The sequence below is a fragment of the Nothoprocta perdicaria genome, unplaced genomic scaffold (assembly GCF_003342845.1).
Source record: "Nothoprocta perdicaria isolate Ctin4 unplaced genomic scaffold, notPer1 scaffold_126, whole genome shotgun sequence".
Taxonomy (NCBI): Eukaryota; Metazoa; Chordata; class Aves; order Tinamiformes; family Tinamidae; genus Nothoprocta; species Nothoprocta perdicaria.
The window spans coordinates 1,697,773-1,722,124 of NW_020454383.1; the positions used below are offsets into that span (position 1 = coordinate 1,697,773).

The 24,352-nt window shown below is 37.8% G+C and overlaps 2 protein-coding genes across 2 annotated transcripts in view; both read left to right on the forward strand.

The window, feature by feature from the left end:
* VWF (von Willebrand factor) overlaps positions 1 to 11,678 on the forward strand; it is a 125,018-nt gene extending 113,340 nt beyond the window's left edge. Inside the window, exons 47-52 of the mRNA XM_026033247.1 lie at positions 1,294 to 1,410; positions 3,609 to 3,707; positions 4,767 to 4,895; positions 7,836 to 7,875; positions 9,997 to 10,094; positions 11,353 to 11,678. Of these exons, the coding sequence (XP_025889032.1) occupies positions 1,294 to 1,410; positions 3,609 to 3,707; positions 4,767 to 4,895; positions 7,836 to 7,875; positions 9,997 to 10,094; positions 11,353 to 11,541 (672 nt within the window). The 3' untranslated portion in view covers positions 11,542 to 11,678. The remainder of the gene's footprint in view (positions 1 to 1,293; positions 1,411 to 3,608; positions 3,708 to 4,766; positions 4,896 to 7,835; positions 7,876 to 9,996; positions 10,095 to 11,352) is intronic.
* Positions 11,679 to 18,420: 6,742 nt separating this feature from the next.
* Positions 18,421 to 24,352, forward strand: part of ANO2 (anoctamin 2) — a 152,549-nt gene continuing 146,617 nt past the window's right edge. Inside the window, exons 1-2 of the mRNA XM_026033246.1 lie at positions 18,421 to 18,523; positions 22,422 to 22,603. Coding sequence (XP_025889031.1) covers positions 18,505 to 18,523; positions 22,422 to 22,603 — 201 coding nt within the window. The 5' untranslated portion in view covers positions 18,421 to 18,504. The remainder of the gene's footprint in view (positions 18,524 to 22,421; positions 22,604 to 24,352) is intronic.

Genomic DNA, 24,352 nt, shown 5'->3' on the forward strand with positions numbered 1-24,352 from the left:
TATCACAGAATCCCAGACCCCACTTTAAAAAATGGGAACCTCCTTGTTACAACTACCTCCATCATGTTATTTGTGGAGGTTCTTTTTTTATAGACTTGCACAAAACAAGAAAGAAGTCATTGTTGTTGGAACTTAATTAAAAGCCTTGAGAAACTCTGCTATGCTCCAGGGTAGGAGGACAAGTAATATTCAGAACATTTTTTTTCATCAGTAATTATGTTGAAGTGTTGGCTCTGAATTACTCACAAGTCTACTACCTTTCCACTGTTAAAACAAGGCTAACTCCTTTTTTTTATTGCATTTGTTGGATGAGTGTTTACTAGTACAGAATAGGAAAAATGGGAATTTGAAAATATGCAAAATATGTTGCATACCAATCTACAATTGAAAGGAGAGTTCCCGTCTCCCAGGCAAATAACAGTGAAGTTATATTGACATTTGATACACTATTCAAAGCTTTTATTCATTTCTGATATTCAATGTCTATTTGCTTTATTTATTAGTTTTTAGAAATTCTTTGTAAAAATACTTAATGAACTTCTCCCATATTGTCGCTTTAGCCATGCTGGTTTGTTTAGGATTGAAATGAAGAGTTGTGTACTTGAGTGGCAGTGTTCATTTATATGTCAGGCATCCAAATCTGGAAACTCCAGATCCTGCTGTTTCCCACTGGCATTTTCCACTCTCTACATTGAAAATGACATTTTTGCTTGCTTTCAAAGGGTATTTTGATCCAGAAAACGAAGTATTGGGGAAAGAATTTGAATTTTGTTCCAGTTCATGTACTGGCTTGCTTGTAGCTATGGACAAGTCCAGCTTTTCACTCAGTACCTTTCTCTTTCTCCTTCTACACATTGTGATTTTTAAGGTCATAGTGTTCTAGGTGTTCTAAGCAGTGCTTAGACAAGTACAATAACTAGTAATTTTTGTTGACAAGTTGCAGGTTCTGATCTTCTAAGAGCAGAAGACTTGATGGCAAACCTATTTACCCCACTCAGAGAAAATTAACTGATGAGAACCATCTACCAAAATCTTCAACACCACTTTCAAAGATTCTTTTCTTGCTTTGCAAGCAAGGAAATTAAAAAAATGTTCGCTTGCAGACTTAGGAATTCTAAATGCCTTATTTGGAAAATGGCCTCTGGAAATTGGCTCATGAATTTTCTGTTTTCTTTTGTCTAGAATTGCAACAGATTTAATAAAACAGATTTGAAGTAGCTGAAATTGCTCATTTATTTGAGTTATGATGAGGAGACAATTACTGACTGTTAAAAACTTGCTCTAATGTTTCAGGCATGGAGGCGCCTGATGGTGGATCAATGCACAACATGTCTCTGCACTCCACAGTCAATGTCTTCACAAAGATATAGTCTGACCTGTACAAAGTTCAACTGTGAACCATGTCCAGTGGTAAGTGAAAGCAGGCTGGCCTTTCAGAAGAAGAATGTGTCTGATGATAAGGTCATGTCACCCACCCACTGTATATAACCACTCATGCTATGTACAGCTCTGAGACATGTTACTTTCCTTATTTTTTTTTCCTGACAAATCATGGGCCTGTGTTCTTCTTTCCCTGCATTAGATCATACCAAATGCAATCTAACTAGTCATAGCAAAGGTAATTTTTCATGGAACTCAGATCCACAGGTTCAGATATTCCAGGCTGCTTACCTTCAAGGCAAAGTGAGGTTTGACACAACACTGGCAGCAGGAACTGCTGTATCACCTCTCTCACATCATCTGTTCCTCTTTGGGTTGGTACCTCGGCTAGATTGCTATGCTTCAGAGCTTTCATACAAATATTCCAAATCACCTAGTAGCTGAGCTCAATAATATTTCTGCTTGGTTCCCAGCCAGGTCCTAGATGGTTTGATGTGATTGTCCTCATTAATTCTGTTGGCCATTTTACAGTCTCTGCTTCTGCTTCCACCATTTTCAAGAAATGACTTTGGCTATGAAAGAAAGAGGCAAATAGCTCCCTTTCACTCACTTTACCAACAGTGACTGTTTGAGCAGTTCTGCTGAAATATATTTAGATTTCTGTCTTTGCTCAGCACCAGTACCTCAGATAAACTGAGACTTAAACAAACTAGAAAGACTGACTTAATCTCCATTGTCCTGGGAACAAAAACCAGCAGTTAAATTTCACAGAACAAGGTTCAAAGGATTCCTTCTCTTTTAACTTCTTCCCAAATTAATGGTGGAAGCAGGGAGACCCATACCAGTCTGTGTAATTAGTGACCTAGCATCAAAAAGCCCCCTCCCTAACAGGAGATAACATGGGATCTCCTAGTGATTTCTGAGAGGCATAAATTGATCCTTGCCTGAGAGGGAGAAGTCTCTTTTTCAATCTCTAAGTAGAATTGGAAGTGGTAATGTAGGAGATCAATTTTTGTAGTTTCATCTACACTAATAAATTAAGAGGGAGATTGCAGGCTCCAGCTTCAATCTCCTGTGTTTCAGCTAGCCTGTTCTAAATAGTATCTTCCAGATAATGCCCAGGTGCAGGGCAGCATTTTGCACATAGTGCAGCCTGTTTCCAGTAGACTTGTTAAACGAGGCCAGTCTGGGAGGAGAAGACAGTCAGACATACTTATATGTCCAAGATGTACTACTCCACTTGTCTGCAGGGCCAGAAGAAGCCCTAACTGACCCAGTTTATGTATTATTATGTACTGTAATGCCCCTGCTCTCCCCAAATTCTTTTTTTTTTCAGAATATGTATAAAAACATATGAATAATGTATTAAAAATCTGTTTAACATGTATGCCTCCAATCAACCAGAGTGATTGTTATCTTAAAATGTTCAGGTCATCATAAGCAGCTGTTGGCTATATGCAGCAGCTCGAGATGTTACTGCAAAACGCTTTAAGTGTTTACTCAGATGGTTCATTTCTGTATTTTTTTTCACTTCCCCTATTCCATTCTGTGACTTTCTCTCCAGCTGATGCTGCTCTGTCTCCCATGCCTTCTTCCATCACCATTCTTTTCTTCCTGTACCATTTGTCAGGCCATGTTAATCCTGTCTTCTGATCTCTCCTTTTTTATTTCATTCTGTCATACATTCTCTGCTGCTCTTAGTTTCTTGTTTTGTCAGCTCGTTTCTTTACCTTTCTTTCCGTAACTCAGATTTTCCATTCTGACCCAATTCTCCCCTTTCCCTGTATATTGTTTATTCATTATTTTGCAATTTTCTCCTACTTCTGCCTTTCAAATTCATTTTGCAAGTTGTATTACGTAGTATTCAATAGCTTTGCAGAAATGGTCCTCCCTACTACATATAAGAACTGTATGTCAACCACAGTGTTTTAATCACGTCCCTACTCCTTCTGCTACCACATGTTGTTTAGTGGAACAAACTTTGTCCCTTTAATGTCAAAGAATTTTTAATTTAGTGGACAAAACTAGAGGATTTATGCCAAGCTGTACCTAAAAAAACAAAACAAACATAATACCCTCCACAGCTAACAAAAAAACAGCTAGTTAATCATTTTTTTATAGCTATATCACTTCACCTGCTGAATTTCCAAAAACTAGTTTCTACTTATAAATGTGGATAGCATGCTTAAAAAAAAAACAATCCCACCAATGTGACCTTTACCTTCTAGAATTACAGAAGGCAAGAAATTCCTGGCTCTTGCTGTGGAAAATGTATGCCAACTTCTTGCGGGATCAAGTTGAGAGATGGAAGGCTAAAATACCTTCTGGTAAGTTTCAAGCACTTCTTTTCCTTTTCCTTTTCCTTTTCCTTTTCCTTTTCCTTTTCCTTTTCATTTTCCTTTTCCTTTTCCTTTTCCTTTTCCTTTTCCTTTTCCTTTTCCTTTTCCTTTTCCTTTTCCTTTTCCTTTTCCTCTTCCTCTTCCTCTTCCTCTTCCTCTTCCTCTTCCTCTTCCTCTTCCTCTTCCTCTTCCTCTTCCTCTTCCTTTTTCTTCTTTTATTTCTTTTTAATGGATCCATAGAAAATGCATTTATTTTAGCATTTTTAATTAGGTTGTATGGTAATGCTATTGTCTTTTTCCTTATGTCCTAGAATTATTTCTTAAAAATCATTTCTTGGTTGTAAATGAAAGACAAAACAGAACAATACAAATTTCTAGATGGACAATCTAGGTGCACCTGTAAGCATGAATAATATAAATGAAATTTAGCTAGAAAATGAACCTAAACTGTTGCTCTATACTTAGGGTAAATTCAAACCTCACTTTAAAGAAGTAATTAGTAAGTTGAAAAATGTGAATCCTATTAAAAAGTGTCTCCAGTATAGTAGGATTTTAAACATGAACAGATGTTTTCTGGTTACAACCAGTCAGCATCTCACATGAAACAGGAGATAACTTTTCATGTTGTTTCATTGCTCATCTAAATTTTAGGCTGTGTGTGCATTTCTCTTAGCAGTCTTCCCTACTGAATCAAAAGCTAAATATATATATACATCTTTCTCTGAGAGACAATTCAGAGGCCAGATTCTCAAGGTTCTCACTTAAATAATTTTCTCTCTTAAGATGGATTTTTTTTTCCATGGCTAAATGCTGAAAATACAAGGTTTTGACTCCTTTAATTGGGTTGCAATCACTAGTTTATGGAAGTAAATAATTTCCATAGGAAACTTTTGTTCAGAATTGTGTTTACTAAAGGTTTCCATTTATAAACTTAATTACCATGGTGTATTGATTGAATAGCAATAATGGAATATTCAGGCTGCATAGTATTGTGCAAAATTATGGCCCCATGTTGCTTTTAAGCTAACAACCCTTAAATCTTTACAGCCAAATGAATCTCTTCAGGATGGTTGTGACAATCACTTCTGTAAAATAAATGAGAAAGGGGAATTTATCTGGGAAAGGAGAATCACTGGCTGTCCTCCGTTCGATTCCAGAAGATGTTTGGCTGATGGTGTAAGTAGCGGAATAGTTCCTATTTCCATGTTCTCTAATAGTCTCTGTTGTCTTTATGGTTCTGTATATATGTACTTTATGTATATTTGGGGTGGGAAATCCCAAGCCTCTCCCAATATCTTGACTTAACTGAATTTGAATTTTCAGGAAATTCAGGAAAATATAAGTTATCTTTATTTTTAAGTATATTCTAGTTGTATGTGGGACTCTCCTTCAAGGAAAAAGGGATGTGGTAATTTTGTTCCATACAAAGCACCAACTCCAGGAAAAAGATTGTTCTCAAAATGTTTGCTGTTTGGAATCCAGAGCAAAGCTGAATAGCTAATTACACAAGCTGAGAAAAGGATCAAATTATCTTTGTGGTATAAAGTGTGCTTACATGGATAAGGTATATTTTGGCTACCCCAGCAGGCAAAAGAAGCTTACCCTGTGCTCTAGGAAGAATGAAAATTTAGACATTTGCAATGGTTTTGTTAACATCAGCTGTGAAATAATAACTTATCCACCTTTTCTCTGATGTAATTTTAGCTCTAGGCTGAAAAAGAGTGTTGTGTACTCAAGGAAGGGATGTAGTACATGATGCTACATTTGTTTACTCAACCTCATATAGGTGTTATACCCACCTAGTGCCATTTGGTTGGCCATGATAGAAAGCTGGAAGCCTGTAACACAGTTCATGCCCACACCTCTCCAATGTGCATGTGAAGTGAACAGAAGAATTAAGACGCATAAAGGCGGAAGAATAATGATTTTGTAGTCCATTTTTTTCCAATCTGCCATCATGGCAGAGCACACAGGTTTGCTATACATACAATCCCAAATTTAGAAAATGACTGTTATGTTACAGGCCTGGGGTTATTGTCACATTCTAATGTATTTTAACCAGTGGAGAAATAGTTTACTTTTAATCTGAAATTTACCAAATAGCCTTTATTCTCCTCCCTTCCAAAAATTAACTATTTCAGCAATAAAGGTGATTGTGTTTGCTCTAGTGCCTGATGGAAAGCCTATCTTTTTTTTTTTTTTTTTTTTCCAAAAAAAAAAAAAAAAAAATCCAAAACCTTCATGTATGTAAGTACAGGCATTTAGTACAATTGCTTCCACTGCAGCATAAACAAATATCACATTTTTCCATTTTTTCCCCTTCTCCTTGAATTTCCTGTAGATATATTTTTGTACAGACCCAAAATAAAACCCAAAATTGACTGATGTAATACTTTTATGTTTACTTGCCTATAAATGTAGAGCTGTTGTGGAACAGACATGCTTACATCTACACTGCTAAAAATATTGGGAAGGATGGTTTAAATACTTTTCTTTCTTAAGCAAACTTAAGATTTAACTGCTATGTGTTTTATCACTGTAGATACTAGAAACCGATTTGTATTCAACATCTTCACTGTTAAAAAAATGCTAATATAAGTTAAGCTGGAAGCTTTTTTACAGTTTTGAACTTACGATTCCATTGTTGCAGTTTAGTGGGGCGCCAAATTTGGTAAGGGATGAATCCCCTTGCATTCCAGCTGATTCTCAAGGGTTTGAGAGACTGAGGGTGTCTGAATTTAACAGGGTGTCTGTCCTCTTAACAGGAAAACAACATACTGTGGTAACTATAGTCCTGACTCTGGCAGTACCAGATTCACAAACAGTCTGTTGACTCTAGATCTGATTGCCTTCCAAACAGCTAATTGAGTTCATGAATAGTATGATAAACTAAAGACCCAACTCTGGCAGTATCGGATTCATGAACAATTTGTCAACTGTAGGTCCAATTGCCTTTAAAACAACAAACTGAGTTCACAAGAAGTATGATTTATTCAAGTACAACGCTTAGAAAGCTGGTTTCAAATGTCTGTACAGGAAATTCTCTACTACAGTGTCAGGTTCTTAGCTAGCATATAGTGTACAAATGCACAATAATCACTTATCCAAGAAGATGGGAGAGGGCTCTCAACCTCAAGGAGTTTCTTCAGGTGATCACCTGACCTGAGGGGAGGAAAGAAGTTCAGCCCTGATACAGAAGTTACAATGGAGTCTTCCCTCTATATCCCTCCTTAGTTCACCTTTTATATTTTTTCTTTTACACTTAGGTGGAGCTTGAGTGACTCTAGTCATCGTTTTGTCATTGATGGGTTTAAAAGTGTCTCGAGTCAATTGAAAATCTAGACAGCATGCTCAGTAAGGAGTAGTTGTTACTTGGAGGCGGGTAACTTTAGGGATGGAGCTGTCTATTGGTACTACAATGAGATTTGGATGAGGAAATGTTTGAGCAAAGTCCATCAGGAGGGATCTGCCAACATTTTGACCCGTCGCCAGACAGTTTATTGTACAATGCAGCTTATAAGATGCATGGTACAACCTCTACAGGGAGTACAACAGAGTTTGGCTGCAATATCTTCACTCCCCTCCACTCTCCATTCACTCATCAGCTGCAAAGCACCATCAGATAAACATCTCCGCACGGAATCCAACCGAGTTTGGCCATGGTGTCTCCATTCTGCAACTCTTTGTTTACTCTTATTAGTGTGTGCTAGGAGGGCAGATAGTACTGTTGAGGGAAATGTGGTTCCATGCATACCAACCATCCTAGAAGTAGTAACTGTTTCTCACTTCAAGCAAAAAAAAAACTTGGGCCTAACAGAAGTTACGGCATTCTGTAATGCCGTAACTTCTGTTAGGCCCAAGTTTTTCTCTAATTTTCCCACTCCATTTGATAATAACTGATTAGAAATAAGTGACTATTGTAACTTTTTCACATTTTTAATTATAAATGAAAAGATTAAAATGAAAAGATCATTTCTTATGTAGATTTATATTATTTTATAATACACAAAAGTATTTTTGGGTAATTCTGTTCTAAATATCCTTTCATATTACTGCAATAGAACAAATGAGTTTGAATTGTTTCTAAATAAAAGTATTTTTTTTTTCTTATTTTAGGGCAGAATTGCAAAAATTAGCAATACCTGTTGTGATACATGTAAGTAAATAAGCAGAAAGACTTGTTTGGAAATTGCAGAAAATGTAGTAGGGTACATTTTCTGCATACCTTGGGTAGTGAGCTAGTTAAAGAATGCAGTCAAAACAAACCATCAAACAATTTCCCTCTCTGATTTGTGTGTTGCCATCATATTTTTTTTAAGAACATATATCTTGACAGTACTCACAAGTATTTGGAAAGAAAGACACCCTCCAAATCATTGACAGTATGTACTGTCATTCTGATGTTAATTATAATGTTTATTTTATTCATCTATGGTATCAAACACAGTGGTTGACAGCCACATAACCTGACACTGAATAGCTGAGGCAGCCACTTCATGAATAACACATGGACTTAAAATATATTTAGTAAAAACAACTGGTGAAAGTAATGTAGTTGCAATTGGCTGTAAATAATGTAATAACCAAAAAGAGGTGGGGGAATGCATATCAAAGTGGCCTGCTTGACTGTGTATTAAATTCTGCATTTTGAAAATGAGTCCTGCCACTCCTACACTGCTGATAATCCAAATGTCAGGCCACAGCTGGAAGTTTGTTTACATGAGGAAGCATTTGCAAGTTTGGGTTCAGAATATCAACACTTTTCCTGTCCTCCATCATCTCTTTCTTGCTCTGTGCCTGTGCTGCTAAATAAAAGATGGCCAGCAGAGAAGCCCATTAATACACTGCTGCAATGACTGCTGTAATCATACCCGTGATGAAGGAAGTTAACTCCACGAGTGTTTGCTGACATTGACTGTCTATTTAATCAGTGAGTCCCTGTTCAAGAAAGAGAAGTCAGAAAGCTATTGAGATAAGCTGTCATCAAATAGCTCAGCCAGGTAATTTAGTTGAGAAGTTTAATCTAGTAGGCTGTAAGTAAAGAATATTGTGAATAATCTGTTAATAAAAATGAACTTTAAAAGATGAGGAACTTTGCTAATTGGACATATCTGCTGCTGAAGTTGAGTTGCAATTGTGCCAGTTCCAAATAGGCACAGCTTAATGCATGTATTTAAGGTATATTACAATAATAGTGCAATAAAAGAGAATAATCAGTTTCTCATGGATACAGAAGCTTAAATACAGGTTACATTATCTTCACAGGTCTTGAGACAGTTTATCTTTCAGCAGTATTTAGATAGATAGCATACTATCTAAAGTATGCTTTGGCAATTGGAGTTTGTCAATGTGTCCACTACATTTTTCTGGATTTTAAATATGCAGGAGCAAATAGCTGATCAGAGTTTTGTGGTAGTAGCAGAGGATTTGATTATTTGCAAAGGATATTCCCTTTCCTTCCATTTCAGAAAGAAGGTAACAGGTCAATAAATTGGGTTCAAAAAGTCAATAAAATTCTGTTGATCCTCATGACAGGACATTGATTTTGCTTGGGATTGTTTGTTAGTTGCTGTGCTGACCTGTGTATTGCTTCTGATTGGACAAGCTTTATTAAATGAAGTGATGAAATAATTAAATGATAATTGGTTCCAGCCCTGAAGCCAGAAACACTTTTCAAGCTTGGGGTTTATTTTCAGATGAAATGTGAAGCCCTTGCAAGGCAGACAATCTAGTACTCACATTTCCCTGGAAAAGGTATTGATAGCTATGTTTGCTGCTAGGAAGATAGATAACATTTATCTTCAATTTATGCATCATCATAGTTGTACAATCGGCCTGCCAAATTCCATAAGCACTCAAAATGTGGGTTTTTTTTTTTTTTTTTTTTTGGTATGTAATAAATAGTCCAGTGTGCCACGTGCTCTAGGTGACCATGGGGTGCAGGGGGGTTGGACTAGATGACCTCTGGAGGTGCCTTCCAACCTTAAGCATTCTATGATTCTGTTAAACATAAATATTCTATTGATTAGCTAGAGACTCAATTTCCATAGAGGCACTGAATAGTATTAATACTATAAAGAACAGCTGCTTGCAGTGCTGTTAAAAGCATTAGCTCTTTTACAAAGCATTAGACAGTAGGACCAAAATATCCCATCTTGTCAGTATTGGCATCTCACCGTTGACAATTTCAACCTTAGAAGGAGGAAAAGGGAAGGATTTTTTTTCCAGCAAGTGTCAGTATTGTCAAAAATTCATTTATTTATTTTTAATTCGGTAGGTGTGAAAGAGGAATGTCGACCAATAAGTAACAGACTGCAATACAGAAATATCAATGGATGCATAACAGAAAAGGAAGTGCCTATTTCTCACTGTGAGGTAATGTAAAACAAACAAAAGAAGCCCCCGTTCACCTTCTTTCATACTTTTTTTTTTTTTTTTTTTTTTTTGCGCTAAGAGACGTTTCGCTTCCTCAGGAAACCAATTCAGTAAATGCTTTCTGCTCTTTTCATAGAGTGACTTATACTGTGTGAAAACTCCATTGGCACTAATTTCCTAAAGCAATTTCGTGATGCTGAGTTTTCCGTATTCAAGCCAATACGAAAAAAAAAGAGACACACATTAAGGCACAAAGTCTTTGCCTCTAAGACAGATGAATGAGTCTGAAATGGCTTTGTTAGGACTTTATAGAAAGAAGAGAGTTTTCATCTCAATATTATTGAAACTGTTTTTTCAGATGCAAGTGTAAGGTTAAGTTCACATGTCTCTAGGCTCTACATTTGGGTTATGAGAATCTAAATCAGTATTTAGAAGCTGGATGTTTTACCCAAGATTTAATCTTGAGCTCTGTGATTGGTGTGCTTCTCTTTTCACTTAAGCACTAGACTGTTGTATTCTGATTTTTTCTTATATTTCCATAATTGGATGAAGTATAGCATGTTTAGCTATAATTGGATTAAAAACTGAATGCTATGGCATCTTGTTGTCCATCACTCCTTAGAAATAATAGAGAACTTGAAAAAACTTGAACATAACAGTCTTTCCAGATGTGCCTGTCCCTCTGAGACTGGGAACCAAAAAGGGCATTCTCTCTCCAGAACAACTGTAAATGGACAACAGCTCCTTTTGAAGTAACCATGCCTTATACAAGGACAATATACAGTCTTTATACACAAATTGTACAAGGACATCCAGCCAGAAAGTTTGGCTTTTGCCTGATCCCAACCATGTCATCATTTGCTTGAGATATACCCCAAATGGGCTTTTCCCCTTCCTATGACTACTGGAAGAAAAAAGAGAAACAGAGAGGAGTAGTATTAAGAAGACATATGTAAAGAGTTTTTAAATAGGTAATGGGTAATGGTTCCCATTACACAAGACTGAATTACACAGAGAGGGAGCTTTAAGAACCAAAACAGCAGAAAAAACTTTCAAAAGAAAATTATTACCCTCTTCTGTCCACCAGGTTAGTGTTAATTAGGTCTTTAGCCATAAATTCATACATATTTGAGTTTTACAGCAAAACATTTTGTACTCTGAGCAAGAAAGTCCATGGTAATTTCCAAGGGAAGAATCTGTATTCTGGTATTATTGAGGACTACTGCTATTGAGCATTTGCATCTCTTTTTCCTCGTAGGGTAAGTGTGGAAGCAATACCAGATACTCCATTCAAACAGGCAAATGGGAAGATGTGTGCAGCTGCTGCACAGCTACTCACACCACCACAGTCATGGTCCCCCTGCGGTGTGCCAATGGCACAGTAGTCCAGCATTACATCCCTTCTGCCTCTCAGTGTGAGTGCCGTTCTCGGAAGTGCACAGACTGATTTTTTCAAAGAAGCCAGTTCATTTAATCTTTGAGTTTTATGACCAAGGAACTTTACAGTGCAAGTCTCAATTTCTCTCTGTAGACTATTTTATCCTGTAGATTTCTGACTAATTTTATTAACATAGCAATCAATAAAACTTACTAGCACAATGGAACATTATTTTCTGAGTATTCTTTGGATGGTTTGTAAAGGAGATATTTAAGATTATGCTGCTACTTTTCATCTTCACCAAGAAAAATTATTCATGTTATTAAGATTATATCACAGTAGCAGGAACAATTTATTCTACTGAGAGAACATATTTCAAAGCATTTAATGCTGTCTTCATAGCTACTACATTTGCATTCTCCACTCCAGACCCAGGTGACACATTGTGGAGTTTTGATTTTTTTGGTCTTTAGCTCTGTTCCTTCTCTCCTCCTACCCTCCCCCCCATCCTCATCAGGGAGTATGGCAATTTTGGCATAAGACTTAAGAGTTCACACTAGGAGGATTATGTTCTTGATACATAACCAATACTGACTTTGGCTTAGTAAATCAAATATTTCTCTGCAATATATACATGTTTTTTTTTCCCCAGAAATTGTGTGTCAAAGAAACTGCATGCCATAGATAGTTTTTATAACTGCAAGCCCTCAGTGCTTGTGAACAGGCTGATAGTCTATTCTTACATACTTCAGCACTTCTACAAATCAATTCTGAGAGAAAAATTCATCATTAATCTGTAGGCATACGTTAAGGAAAAAAAAGATAAGCAATGAATTTTCTCTCAAAGTTGATCTGTAGAAGTGCTGAAGTACACAGTAAGGACTGTTTCTTTCTTTTTTCACTGAAGAAATGCAGATTTCCTCATATATAAGCAGCCCAACAGGCAAGGTGCTCTTCCTTCATCATGCATCATATTGCATTCACCATACTGCAAGAAAACATGAAATTGCTGTTCTTTTTAAAGTCATGAAATTAAATTTAAAAAAAAAAAAATCAAAAAAAAACCCCTGCTTCTCCGTAGTTGCCTCCAAGCCAGGTACCAAGTCTGTTCCATTAGTTATAGAAAATGGGGCTCTTTAATGTAACCAAGCAGTATTAATCATAGAATGACTGTGGTTGCAAAAGACCTTCAAGATTATCAAGTCCAATCTAACTTGAACTTCCTCTGGCACAACTTGAGGCCATTTCTTTTTGTCTTGCTGGTAGTTATTTTGGAGAGCAGACTGGCCTCTGCCTTACTACAACCTCCTTTAGGTAATTATAGAGAGAAATAAAGCTCCCCCTGAGCCTGCTGTTCTCTAGACTAAATAATCCCAGCTTCCTTAGCCACTCCTTATAAGGCCCTTCATCACCTTTGTTGCCCTTCTTTGGATACACTCAATGTGTAGTGAGGGGCCCAAAACTGAACACAGTATTCAAGGTGTGGCCTGACCAGCACTGAGTACAATGAGACACTTTCTTGGTCCTGCTGGCTTCACTGTTCCTGATACAAGCCAGAACGATGTTGGCCTTCTTGGCCTTGGCACACTGCTGGCTCATGTTCAGCCAGCTGTCGACCAGCACCCCCTGATCATTTTCTGCCATGCAGTTCTCCAGCCAGTCTGCTCAAAGCTTGTAGCATTGCATAGGCAATTAATTAATGACAGATTTAATTTATTTACCGCTTCCAGGGGTAAGTATAGCAAAATTTAAATTTTAAATGGTATGATCAGGCCACTGAAGAAAATATTTGCGAGGGGAGTGAAGCCAAGTGCCAGTCAATAAATATCATTGGGAAGTATTAACTTCTCACCACACCAAAACAGACACCGAAACCAGAGGTTCATTATGTTTGCATTTTTGTAAGACAGAAATATTTTGACTTCAAATAGACTGAGTTGTTTCACTTCGTAAATTCACAGTGCTGATCCAGAAATGGGAAGACTGCTTTTGAATTAAATAAATAATAAATTTCCATCACTTTGTTATGAAATCACTAAGACTTGGGAATAAGTTACAGATTTTTATTTTATTTATATAATTCTTTCAGCTCCAGCAGCAGTGGCTGTCAGCTAGTCTAAACCATATATAGAAGTCAAGCTGGAGGAAAAGAATACAGTTGAGAAGCTTAACAGAAAAGGTCAAGAAATCAGGATGTCTCTGTTCAGTTTTTAGGTTGGCATGTGTAGAAGATATTTCAGAGGACATTATTACCACTTGGGAAGAAGGAACACATGAACAATGTCATATGTTTAAATGGATTGAAATACCTGCCACATATGCAAATGACTCTCTTTAGGAGCCCCCAGCAGATGAAGCAAAATTTATTCTGCACTTCCAACTAAAATAAACACTTATATAGGAACCAGAGACACCCTTTTCCCTCTTTCCCACCTAGCTGTGGATTTAATATGTGTGTATATCCTTTCTCCCTTCATTATTCATTAAAGATATCCTTTATTGTTAAATAGTGCTAACCACATTAACCACAAAAACCTTTGGGAGAGGAACCAAATACTTACTGCAGTACGTCTCTTCTCCTGGTTTTGCCCATCCACACACTGTATTTTCATTGATCTACTTCAGAGATTAGCTTCAATAGAAATTGAAGTCAGTTTGGGTCATGTAGGTAATCAGCTGCACAGCAACAGAACTGCAGCTGCAAATAAGCAACTCTTGGAAGACAACCTTTAGCATGTCAGAGTAGGAGTAGATACAGAATAAGAAGCCATGTCTTCATCTTCCTTTGATTATACGGGGACCTCCTCACTCAGACAGTTTTTGGTTTGTGAAATTTGGCAAGACTGCAGCCTGATGTTTCATGGCTACAGACAGGACTTCTAATGAAGCACAAACTTATCAGCATGATAAGGACACATGGAAACATTCACAGGGTAGCTGCACAAGCAGATAAACACAGCTAGAATTTTTGACCAGTAGCAAAGTGGTCAGCATTGAAGGTCTCTCCTACAAACAAACAAACATTCCTGCTCTCATTACTTTTCTCTCAATTAACAATAAAAGTCTGGTGGATCTAATTTTTTCTAGAGAGAAATAGACTGCACTAAAGATTTTATGCTTCAGACCAGAACAATTTTTCCCCTCCACCCAAAGAGCTTCAGATTAGTCAACAGGAGACAAACAGGAATTTGGTTATGGGATTGAATTCACAGCAGATGTAATTCAATGTAATTATATAAACATATCTGTATTAAGAGTTTATACCAGCTCAACAATATGTTGTGCTATCTGGCTGTTCTTCATATTCTGTGGTTGCAATTCTTCTTTAAAGCAGGACAGAGCAGTGCACTGTCAGACTTAGTTAACTTCAGCAGCAGAATCTAGGCTTTGAGTGCGTACTGTTTAACTTAGCTATATTGTTTGCAAGTTGTGACGGATATGCTCCTTCCCCAGCTCAACCTGCCCTGTACCTTATATGCAGCCCTGTTCAGTTGCTAACCACCAGCGATTTATCTAATCCTGGTAGGCACCACCATTCTGATTCCTTCTGCCACTTAGGCTCAACATAACATTCCTGAAGGCTGCATTCCAAAGGGGAGGTAAGGCTAGTGCACTAGCCAATGGGCCTCTGAAATGAAAGAATGACTATAAGTCAATCATCTTATCCTATAAATATGCGGACAGCCCGAGAGCCCTTGAGCTCTCCTGACACGGCTGTGGCCTGCACACCAGGATCTCCCCTTGGGCAGGGACGCCTGTCAAGGTTACTCCTCGAGGCTGAGAGACCCCCCTTTCCACGACAGATTTGTGGTAAGTGAACATAGCGTGCTTTCTTTAACTTTACTTTGTAACTGTGCACAAGAACCCTTAGTCATAAACCGTTGACCAGGTCTGGGACTAGGGTTGGATCCAGCCACACCCAGACTCTTCTCAGAAGGAGCTTGGAAAGCAAGAGGGTCCAATCTGAACCTCTTGACCCAACGGGAGGGTATCCCAAGATAATTGTGTATTATCYTGAGCCTCTATGCAGTAAATAATAAGCGACCTTGCCATAGAATCTTGTGAAATCATTGTCCATATTAATAAATCCTATTATTATTTCTTTCATACGAGTGAAGTGCATTTGTCATTCACCCCCACCACCACTCGTTCTGTGACACAAGTCTCACATGTTCGAAGCTATATCGGTTTTGGCCTTTCAACAATTTGGTCAGAACACATATCAGCACTTCAGAAGATAAGAGTTGTATTGGCAAATGCATTACAAGATTGATTTACAGAACATGAAATGGATTTGGGAAAGACTCTTATATAAACTCTTAATTATTGAAAGCATGTAAACTCTCTGTTAACTTTTGCAGACTTTCAAATCCCAGTCCTTTTCCACAGGTGAAACACAATCTTCATCATTCAATCTATCTGATGAATAATCTGGCATTATTCATCACAGCTTAGCATTGTCAATTAACACTATTGCTACATGTTTTATGAAATACACTAATGCTCAGATTTTTTTTTAGTAGGAATGTGTCATTAATAAAAAAGACCATCTCCATTTTACTCTGTTGTATATTGCTTACTATCATATTGCACCCTGTGTATATTATTTATTACCTGTGTATATTATTTATTACCTGTATTACCTGTAATAGAACCATCCTTATGGCTTATAAGAGACAGTAATTTGAACCAGGGAAGGCAGACTTCTGTGCCCACAATGATCACTGCAGCACCTGGCTCTATATCCCTGTACTCAGAATTAGTTGGCATGCCTTTCTGTCTTAGCATTTAGTTGGTGTGAGATGTAGTATGTATATTAGATAGCATATTTCCAACAAGTTTTCATACCCTTCTCTGAGATATAAACATACACAAGCAAAGCTGAGATATCTATCCAGGCTGCTAATTGATCATAAAACAGCAAGGCAAAAAAAATACCCTCCATTTTAACATCTTCTCTCCTTGCAGTTTTCTCTGGTACCACTTTACTACCTGGTGGTTAACAGGAACTCTGTGTGATTGCACCATTGCTTCTGTAAAAGAATGACATCCACCAACATCTGGCCAGATGTGAACATTTAATTAAATTTAACAAGCAAAGAATGATTGATTTGTTCAAATAAAAGGAGTGATTAGGTAATTAAGTTTCAAAGATTCTATCTGAAAAACTACATGCATCAGCTACTGCGTATCGGCTGCTTTACAAAAATGTATAAATTAGCATACCCCATGCAAAAGATTTCACATATAGCACCTGGAAGCAATCTTATTTCTGGAATCTAATGGCTTTTACAGAGTCACTCCAGAAGCATTCCAGAGGCACCTAGATTTTCCCTCTTTCACAACTGAAGGCATTTCCTAAATGAAGTTCTGAAACAATCATCGTAGACTAGAAAGGTAAGAAAGAATATTATTTTATACCTGTTAATTGATCCTGTAAAATTTAGGAAATAACATTCCTCATGAGGGATGAAGAAGAGTGAAATGACTTTCATATCTGGAGACATTACTTTAATATTTGCATTCAAATATATAATATTCTGTAATATTAATGTATTAATCTTCCCTGTATACATGGAGAGAGAACCTAATTGTCACCTTTTCCCTATTGTCAGTGGTAAACAGCATCGAAAAAAAGTTAAAGTAGCCTATAAAAAGCTATTCAAGATGGAGACCTCACCCCTTCGCTTTTAAAATAAACCTGCAACATAACATCAGTGTAAGTTACATACAAAATTCCTCCTGTAGCACTTCAATTTAGCCAAAGTAAAAAAAAATGAACACCATCTGATTTAATCTTATTCATGTCAGGCTGCCTATAGCTAGCTCATTAAAAGGGTTATCATCCAATTAAGAATTGTGTAGAGCTTAAATGTTTCTTAGCCTTGCTAGGCTAAGCACCGACCCAAGTTTGAGTGATGTCAGTCACCCTGCTCCCCATATGAGCTCAATAGCATTGATAGCTTAGTTTAGTTAGTACATTTGTGCACCTCTAGTCACTCTTCTGTGGTGTAGACACCTGCGCTTCTTGCAGGTCACAGTATCTAATACTAACTTGCAAGATTAATAACTCATTTAGTTCATGCAGTAAAACACTGTACATCATTCAGTCATGGAGAAATCTCTTTCCTCCTCTGATACTAAGGCAAGTGTTGCAGTGTTTAGTATATAAACTAAAAGACTTGAACTTCAAGGAATTACTCCTCCCTCCAACTATCATTATCAAATGAAAATCTTCCCTCAGAAGATTAATGACAATTCCTCCCAATACATTACCATAATCTTAAGACTGAAGGTGAAGAAACATCTATCAGCTAGTTTGATTATACAGTTAATTACAAGATAATTCCATGAATATTTAATGCATGAATGACTGTGTAGTGTCCAGGCAATTATGTAACTTGAGTAGTTGAGATGCAACCTTATAAAAAGGCTTCCATCCTTACCTCTTATCTAGAAGTAATGGCAAAGCTGGAAGTAGAGTTATAGAGACACTCTTTCTCATGGAAACTATCGCCAGGATAATCTAATCCTTGAAACATTGATTTTCTGGGCAGGGCTAACTCTGTTGCAGAGTTTACGTTTTGCATTTGCTTTCTTTTTTCTTTTTTTTTCTTCATAAACTTCATAGGGAATCAGGAGAAAATATCCTACTGTTACATTGCTGAGGCATTGTGAAGCAAGGTTCCAGCAGAGAGTTGATACAGCAACAGTTGCTCATGGATGTTTTGCCCCCACCCTTTTCTTTCTTTCTTTCTTTCTTTTTAAATTTTTTTTTTATTTTTATTTTTATTTTTTTCCTCTCCCCTCCCTTTTTCCTTCCCCTTCCCCTCCATGATGGTAATTACTGAAACAGAAGGTCTGGCTAATTAGCCTCAGTTGTAGTTTGCTTAAATCAGGATCAGTCTGGAATAGAAATAGCTGCTGATGCTGCTCACAACTTAAGCTAATGAAGAAGCAGCTTAGGTACAAAGTCGGCGTAGTCATATCCTATTAGTATTGTTACAGCGTTCTGTCAAACCAATAGACAACATGGAAGCGCATATACCTGGTAAGTTTATTCTTTGTCTTTTTCTTTGCTCTTTTTTGTTAAATTGCTATCTATGAAGCTGAGTAGATGAAGACAGAGTGGGTAATAGCAAAAGGACTGCTTAGAAAGGACTTCAAAGTTTTTCTTTCAGGGCATTTTTAGGGCATTTTTTCAGGGCATTGTTTCAAATGTACAAATAAATGAATTTCTCTTCTTCTTGCCCATTCTTTGGTGGGCAACACTTCAGAAACAAAACCAAACTATGAAACTGTGGTCCAGGTTATATGCTAGCAGCTCAAAGAAAAGGCACGCAGCGTGAATCTTTTCTGAAGAGAAGCTATGGGTCAGCATTGTGATACATGTAGAAAAGATTTTGCGTTGGGTTCTGTTGTCTTCCACTAATTTTCATTATTTCAATACAATCATGGGAGAGAAGGGAAGAGCATTATCCTTTTTCAAAAGATAGGTGCGTTCTGCTCAGCATGTGAGATGTCTTAAATATAAGTCCCCAGTTCATTTTAGAATCAACATTTAGTGCTAATGTGGCACTATGAATTTACTGCTCTGCAATTCTTTCCAAGTTAGATTTTTGGATTTTTTTTTTTTTTTTTTTTTTTTTTTAATCTTGCACCCCCGCTGTCTCATGCTCTCATGCATCTCGCTGAGCTCTTCTTTCCGGGCTCTTCCACCTAGCTCTCTTTACAACATCATTCTAGTAGACTACAGCGAGCAAAAGCCATTAGATATAAGACCTACTTCTTTTCTCTGTAGCTTTGTTCCTTCACTGATGGAGTTGTTTCCAATTTATGCTGAATGTAGGGGAAAATTAGATTCTTTCTGTAAGGTACGGAGAACATGTAAAAATGAAAAATGAGAAGTATGTGAAGTTATACACACAGATGTAAGTCCAAATATAGATGAAGGTCCATTAAGTCTTTAGTCAATGCAACCATCCATAATAAAGCTCACAGTTATATTTTATATCATGTGATTCCTATGCCTGTTCCCACAGGCCATTTCACAGGTCTGTGTTTTGGGGAAGTGGAGGGGTAAATATGGTGTTGTATGAATCTAGGATGTATGTGTAAAACTGTGAATCAGCTTTTCTTAATACATGTTTATTTCTCTGTATTTTCTTAATTAGTTTTGTGTTGTGACTAGTTTTTCTTCGAGTTAGCTGTGCTAATCTGAAACAAATCGGTGTTTGTGAAGGGCTGGATATTCTCTGTCAAGGAAGAGAAGTTTCTGATGCCAAATAGGGCAAGGACAAGATGTGAAAGGCAGCAATAAGACACAAAGCACTGAATTGTTCAGTGCAATAGCCTGAAATTTTTGCTTTGAATGCATGTGGAAGTTTATTCACTAAGCACTCTGTCAATGTTACATCTTCAAGGTGAGCATGCTATACATGACCGCAACTTTGCAGTGCAAATGTAACATAAGCAATGTTACTCCTTCCAATAGGAAAAGGATACAAAGCTATGGTAGTTTTATCTGCTGTTCACTAGACAGGAAGTAAGGTGCTTTTTATCTCCTTCAGAGAGGTTTCCCACTTTATATTCTTCATATTCCATCAGATTTTATTGCCTTCATTATTGATCTTTCACACTGTCCTTTAGGAGAATCTCTGGTATGCACCACGTGCCACAGATGAGTGAGTATCCCTGGTAACTGATTACTCAGGTGCATTCCTCCTATGCCCAGTGTTAGGAGTGAGAGCTCCTATGCAAAAGAACTCATCAACCATAGATTTGTACAGTGGTGACTGTCACCATGGCTGCAGGCCAGCCAAAGCCAACCTTGCTCTCACTTGCCTTTCCTTCTCTGCTGAGGCTTCACGGTGTGTTTGGAAGTGAGTTTCTTGCAGGAGCTGAGGCATAGGCCTCATTTCCTCTAGGACCTTTCCATGAGAGTTATTAGGAATACTTAAGGCAGTCACTTAAGGACTTCTTAAATATGCATTTGTGCAAAGACTTGTAGGGTAATGAACAAATCACTCTTACTGTGTAGATCTGCATTATAACAGTCTCCTGAACCATAATCTCAGTGGGTATTCTGATGAAGGATGAAACTCCCTTTGTGCCAGAATTGCTTTTTCTGTGCAGCCCCACCAAATTCAACATAGCTACAAAAGATCTATTCCACTGTGTCTCCCAAACCACCACCAGTGCATTTCAAGAATTACAGGAATTTAAGAAATTCTGGCTGAATCTTCTAGAACTCTCACCTGTAGCTAGATGAGAATCTCTCCAGTGTGATGCAAAACACAGTAAATGTCAAATTAGAGGGTATGAAGCCTACCACGGAAAGGAAACATTTAGAGGTGGCTTCTGGGAAGCAGAAGTATAGAAGGAGTTTGGGAAATGCACTGGAATTAGGTGGAGCTGAGCTGTAGTACAGCCTCACAGAGCTCCGTGTCTGTTTCTAAACTCATTACAGTTTTCCAGGCATATCCTTTTGACACAGAGACTTCTATGGTAACAAAGCTGTAGATGCAGACAAAAAAAGGACTAGCGATGAGACAGGCTCATGAATGAGGTAGAGCTAGAAACACTGTCCTTCAGGTTAGCCCATTTTCTACTTGTTTCCACACAGCTGAACTACCACTAAGAAGCAAGAGATTCAAATTTCTGCCCTGTAACTTGAGGAATGCTCTTGCAGTGTTTACCAAGCTGCAGATAGCAAGGGCAAAAGTCACCTCTGAGAAGTTCTGTTTAATGCCCTTTCCAGTATGGCTGTATCTCCTTAGGTAGACAGGGCCTTAATGTTCAGTTCCAAATGCCACAACCTGACCCTCCCGAACACTTGGCAGTGAGAATCTCTTGGGCAAGAAGCACCGTCTTAGTTGTGTCCCTTTACATTTGACCATATCCATTTTCTCCCTTGCCTTGCCAGTCTTCAGGAGTATATTTGGAGAAGAAATACTCTTTATAGAGGGAAATCTCTGTTACTGAGTTTAGTTATTATGGGACTGACTTTAGAATCAGGTACACACAGGTTGATCAGACTTCTAAATAGATCAGCCCTATGAAAAGAATATCACATTTCTGAAACTTAAAAAATCTTTACTTCCTGGAAAAGCTCTTTAGGAACAGAATGGATAATTATATGGACAAATGGGTATACTACACCAAATGGGTATACTACACCAAGCACTTCTGGCTAGCAGAAAAAGGATCAAGTCATTGTTTCTGACTCGAAACTTGCCGAAGAAAGTCCACATATAAAGGTCAAATCAGCTCCTGTGTACAGTCATGCCACCACTAGAGGGGGCAAAAGCATGAAAAATACTGGTATGATGTATGTAGATTTCTCTCCTCCTGTCTCCACTACGTTTTTTTTATTGAATTACTACATTACCCACACTTGTGGGATTGACTTGTGCATTTTCTACATGTGACTAAGCATTCTTCTTGTATTTTATTGTTGCTTTATGTGCCTTTACAGCACATATTATCAGTGTTGGTGGTGATGGATGAAGGGTGGCATGTTCCTATCTCCAACATCTTTGTGCAGCATTGTGGCTATGTAATTTGTTGATACCACAAATGAGCAACACATCACAAAACTAAAGGGTTCAGGGCATCCAGAGAAGCAGGGCTGCACGTGCACGTTCATTTAAGACACAGCTAGCTCATAATCTACACAAACAAGCTACAAAGCATAGATTTTTCTAGTTCCTAGACTCCTTACTGAGGTATACAAATGCATTAAAACAGAGAGTGTATCCCTGAACTATGCACCATGTTGTATTATGGTTTCCGCTTTCCTATCAGTTCATGAACAAGTATCTGCTATTTCTGTCTCTTTGCTAGAAGTGCATCATCTGAAGCTGTGAAGTGTCGATTAACTGAAGTCTTTTCTATGGTCTTTGGAAACTACCTGCACAAAAAACTGTTAACTTATCTCTTATTTTGAGACTTTCCTTTAGCCTCCTTACACCGTACTCTGAGCAGACAGAAGACAGCAAAATCAGCCAGGGACGCTTTATCAGCATATGATAAAGAATACCTCACAGTTCATCAAAGCAGACCTGTGTTGTACACCAACAGTGGAGCTCTTGAACCATCTGGGTGTTTGGAGATCCACAGCAGCACTTGTGTAAGTAGGATTGTATGTTTTCTGATTTACCTCTAGTCTACAAGATGAGGAAAACAGTTTTGAAGTAGTGAGAACTGAGTATGACACATTCCTCTTGTGCATTAAGAAAATCACTGCTGTGTTAGGAAAAGGAACTGCACAAGTAAATGGATGCAACAGCCTTAGTTGTTTAGAATTTCTTGATGTCTATGAAACACTAATTGCTACCCTAGTGATCTCACTAAGCTTTTACTAATTATTTACTTGAGTTAAAATCCCTCTGAGCAGGGATGACTGCTGTGGCTCCTCTGCAAACACCTTGGTGACCATCTGGGCAAGTATATGCACAGATATTGGCATGAGATGGACTGGAAGATAGAAGCACAGTGTGCGACTGCAACCTGTAGAGCAGAGATGTTATTGAATGAAACCACTCCTAGGGTAGCCTTGTTACCACTCCTAGGGTAGGCTTGTTATACTTGCTATTAGAGGACTAGAATAAACTTTTTATGAAATACAGATCTTACTTTCCCATCTTACTTTCCTGTTTTCTTATTGTCCAGTGTGCTGGCTATTTGCCTTGCAAATATTAAGAGGTCATATATGTAGGACTGAAAGTGGTTAATTTAAATGGTGGGATGATGAAGATGGTGATTATAAATTACCAACACTGACGATAACAATGGCTGTTATGGGGGATGAGACAAATCTTGATAATCCCTTCAGTAATGTTTTGCAAAATAATTTGTTTTCCTGTCTCATAAGGTCATTTTATTCCAGATGTCACATGGTTAGGAAAGATTTGCAAATTACAAGATAGAATCTTAGTTTGAGGAAGCTTTGACTTGTCTTCTCTGCAACAGGAGTCAATCATAATGACCAACACTGGGAGGATGGTGAGGACAGAAGAAATAGCAAGAGTAAACAAGAGAGGGAATGAAAGAGGCACCATTGTATCTGATCACTCTTTTCCTCTGTGTGGCTCCAACAATATCTCATGTTGCTATAGTGATCTCTCAGGTGGCTGGGTTGAGGCAGCCGGCTACGCGCACATAGCAAACAGGAAAACATCTTAGCAAATCGTTAATCTTTTCTAGCCTTCTTGCCTCTAGTGTCCTGTTAGCCTCCTCCTTCCCTCTTATCTGAGGGAGTTTCTTATCTATCTGAGTTTCTAATTCTGTTCATACACACCTATGAGGAAGGAGAGGATGCTTAGAAATCATCCTCTCTAGAGTCAACTAAAGCTTTGCACTGTATCAGCAAACACACTGTTACTTCTGCACTGTATCTTTTGAAAATTTTTGGAAGACTGCAAATCTGAACCTTGGTGGGTGTTTTTCACTGTGGCAAGGATGGATCCAGAAGGTCTGCATGGACTGCCTGTGAGTACTATGTGAAAATGGCTCAACAAGGAAATGGGAAACTGATATAAAATGCTATCTCCAAGGTAGTTTTATATTCTACCAGACTCTGATTATGCTGAGTGTAAATTTAGATGTGCCTAAAGAGACTCTATATATACTGCACACATAAAATAAGTGCTAATGGCAATGCTCAGAGCAGATTATCTGGTGGTAATTTCATGAGACAAAGAATAGAGTATGATTTTTTTTTTCCCCTTTATATATGAATATGGAGACTGAAAGCCACTTTGTGGGGAGCTGAGAAATGAAGTGCAGTCATGAAAAATGTGAATGTGCGAGATATTGACATATATGCCAATATGCACACTTATATTTATATGCCTTCAAAGCTTCATGTTTTGTTAAG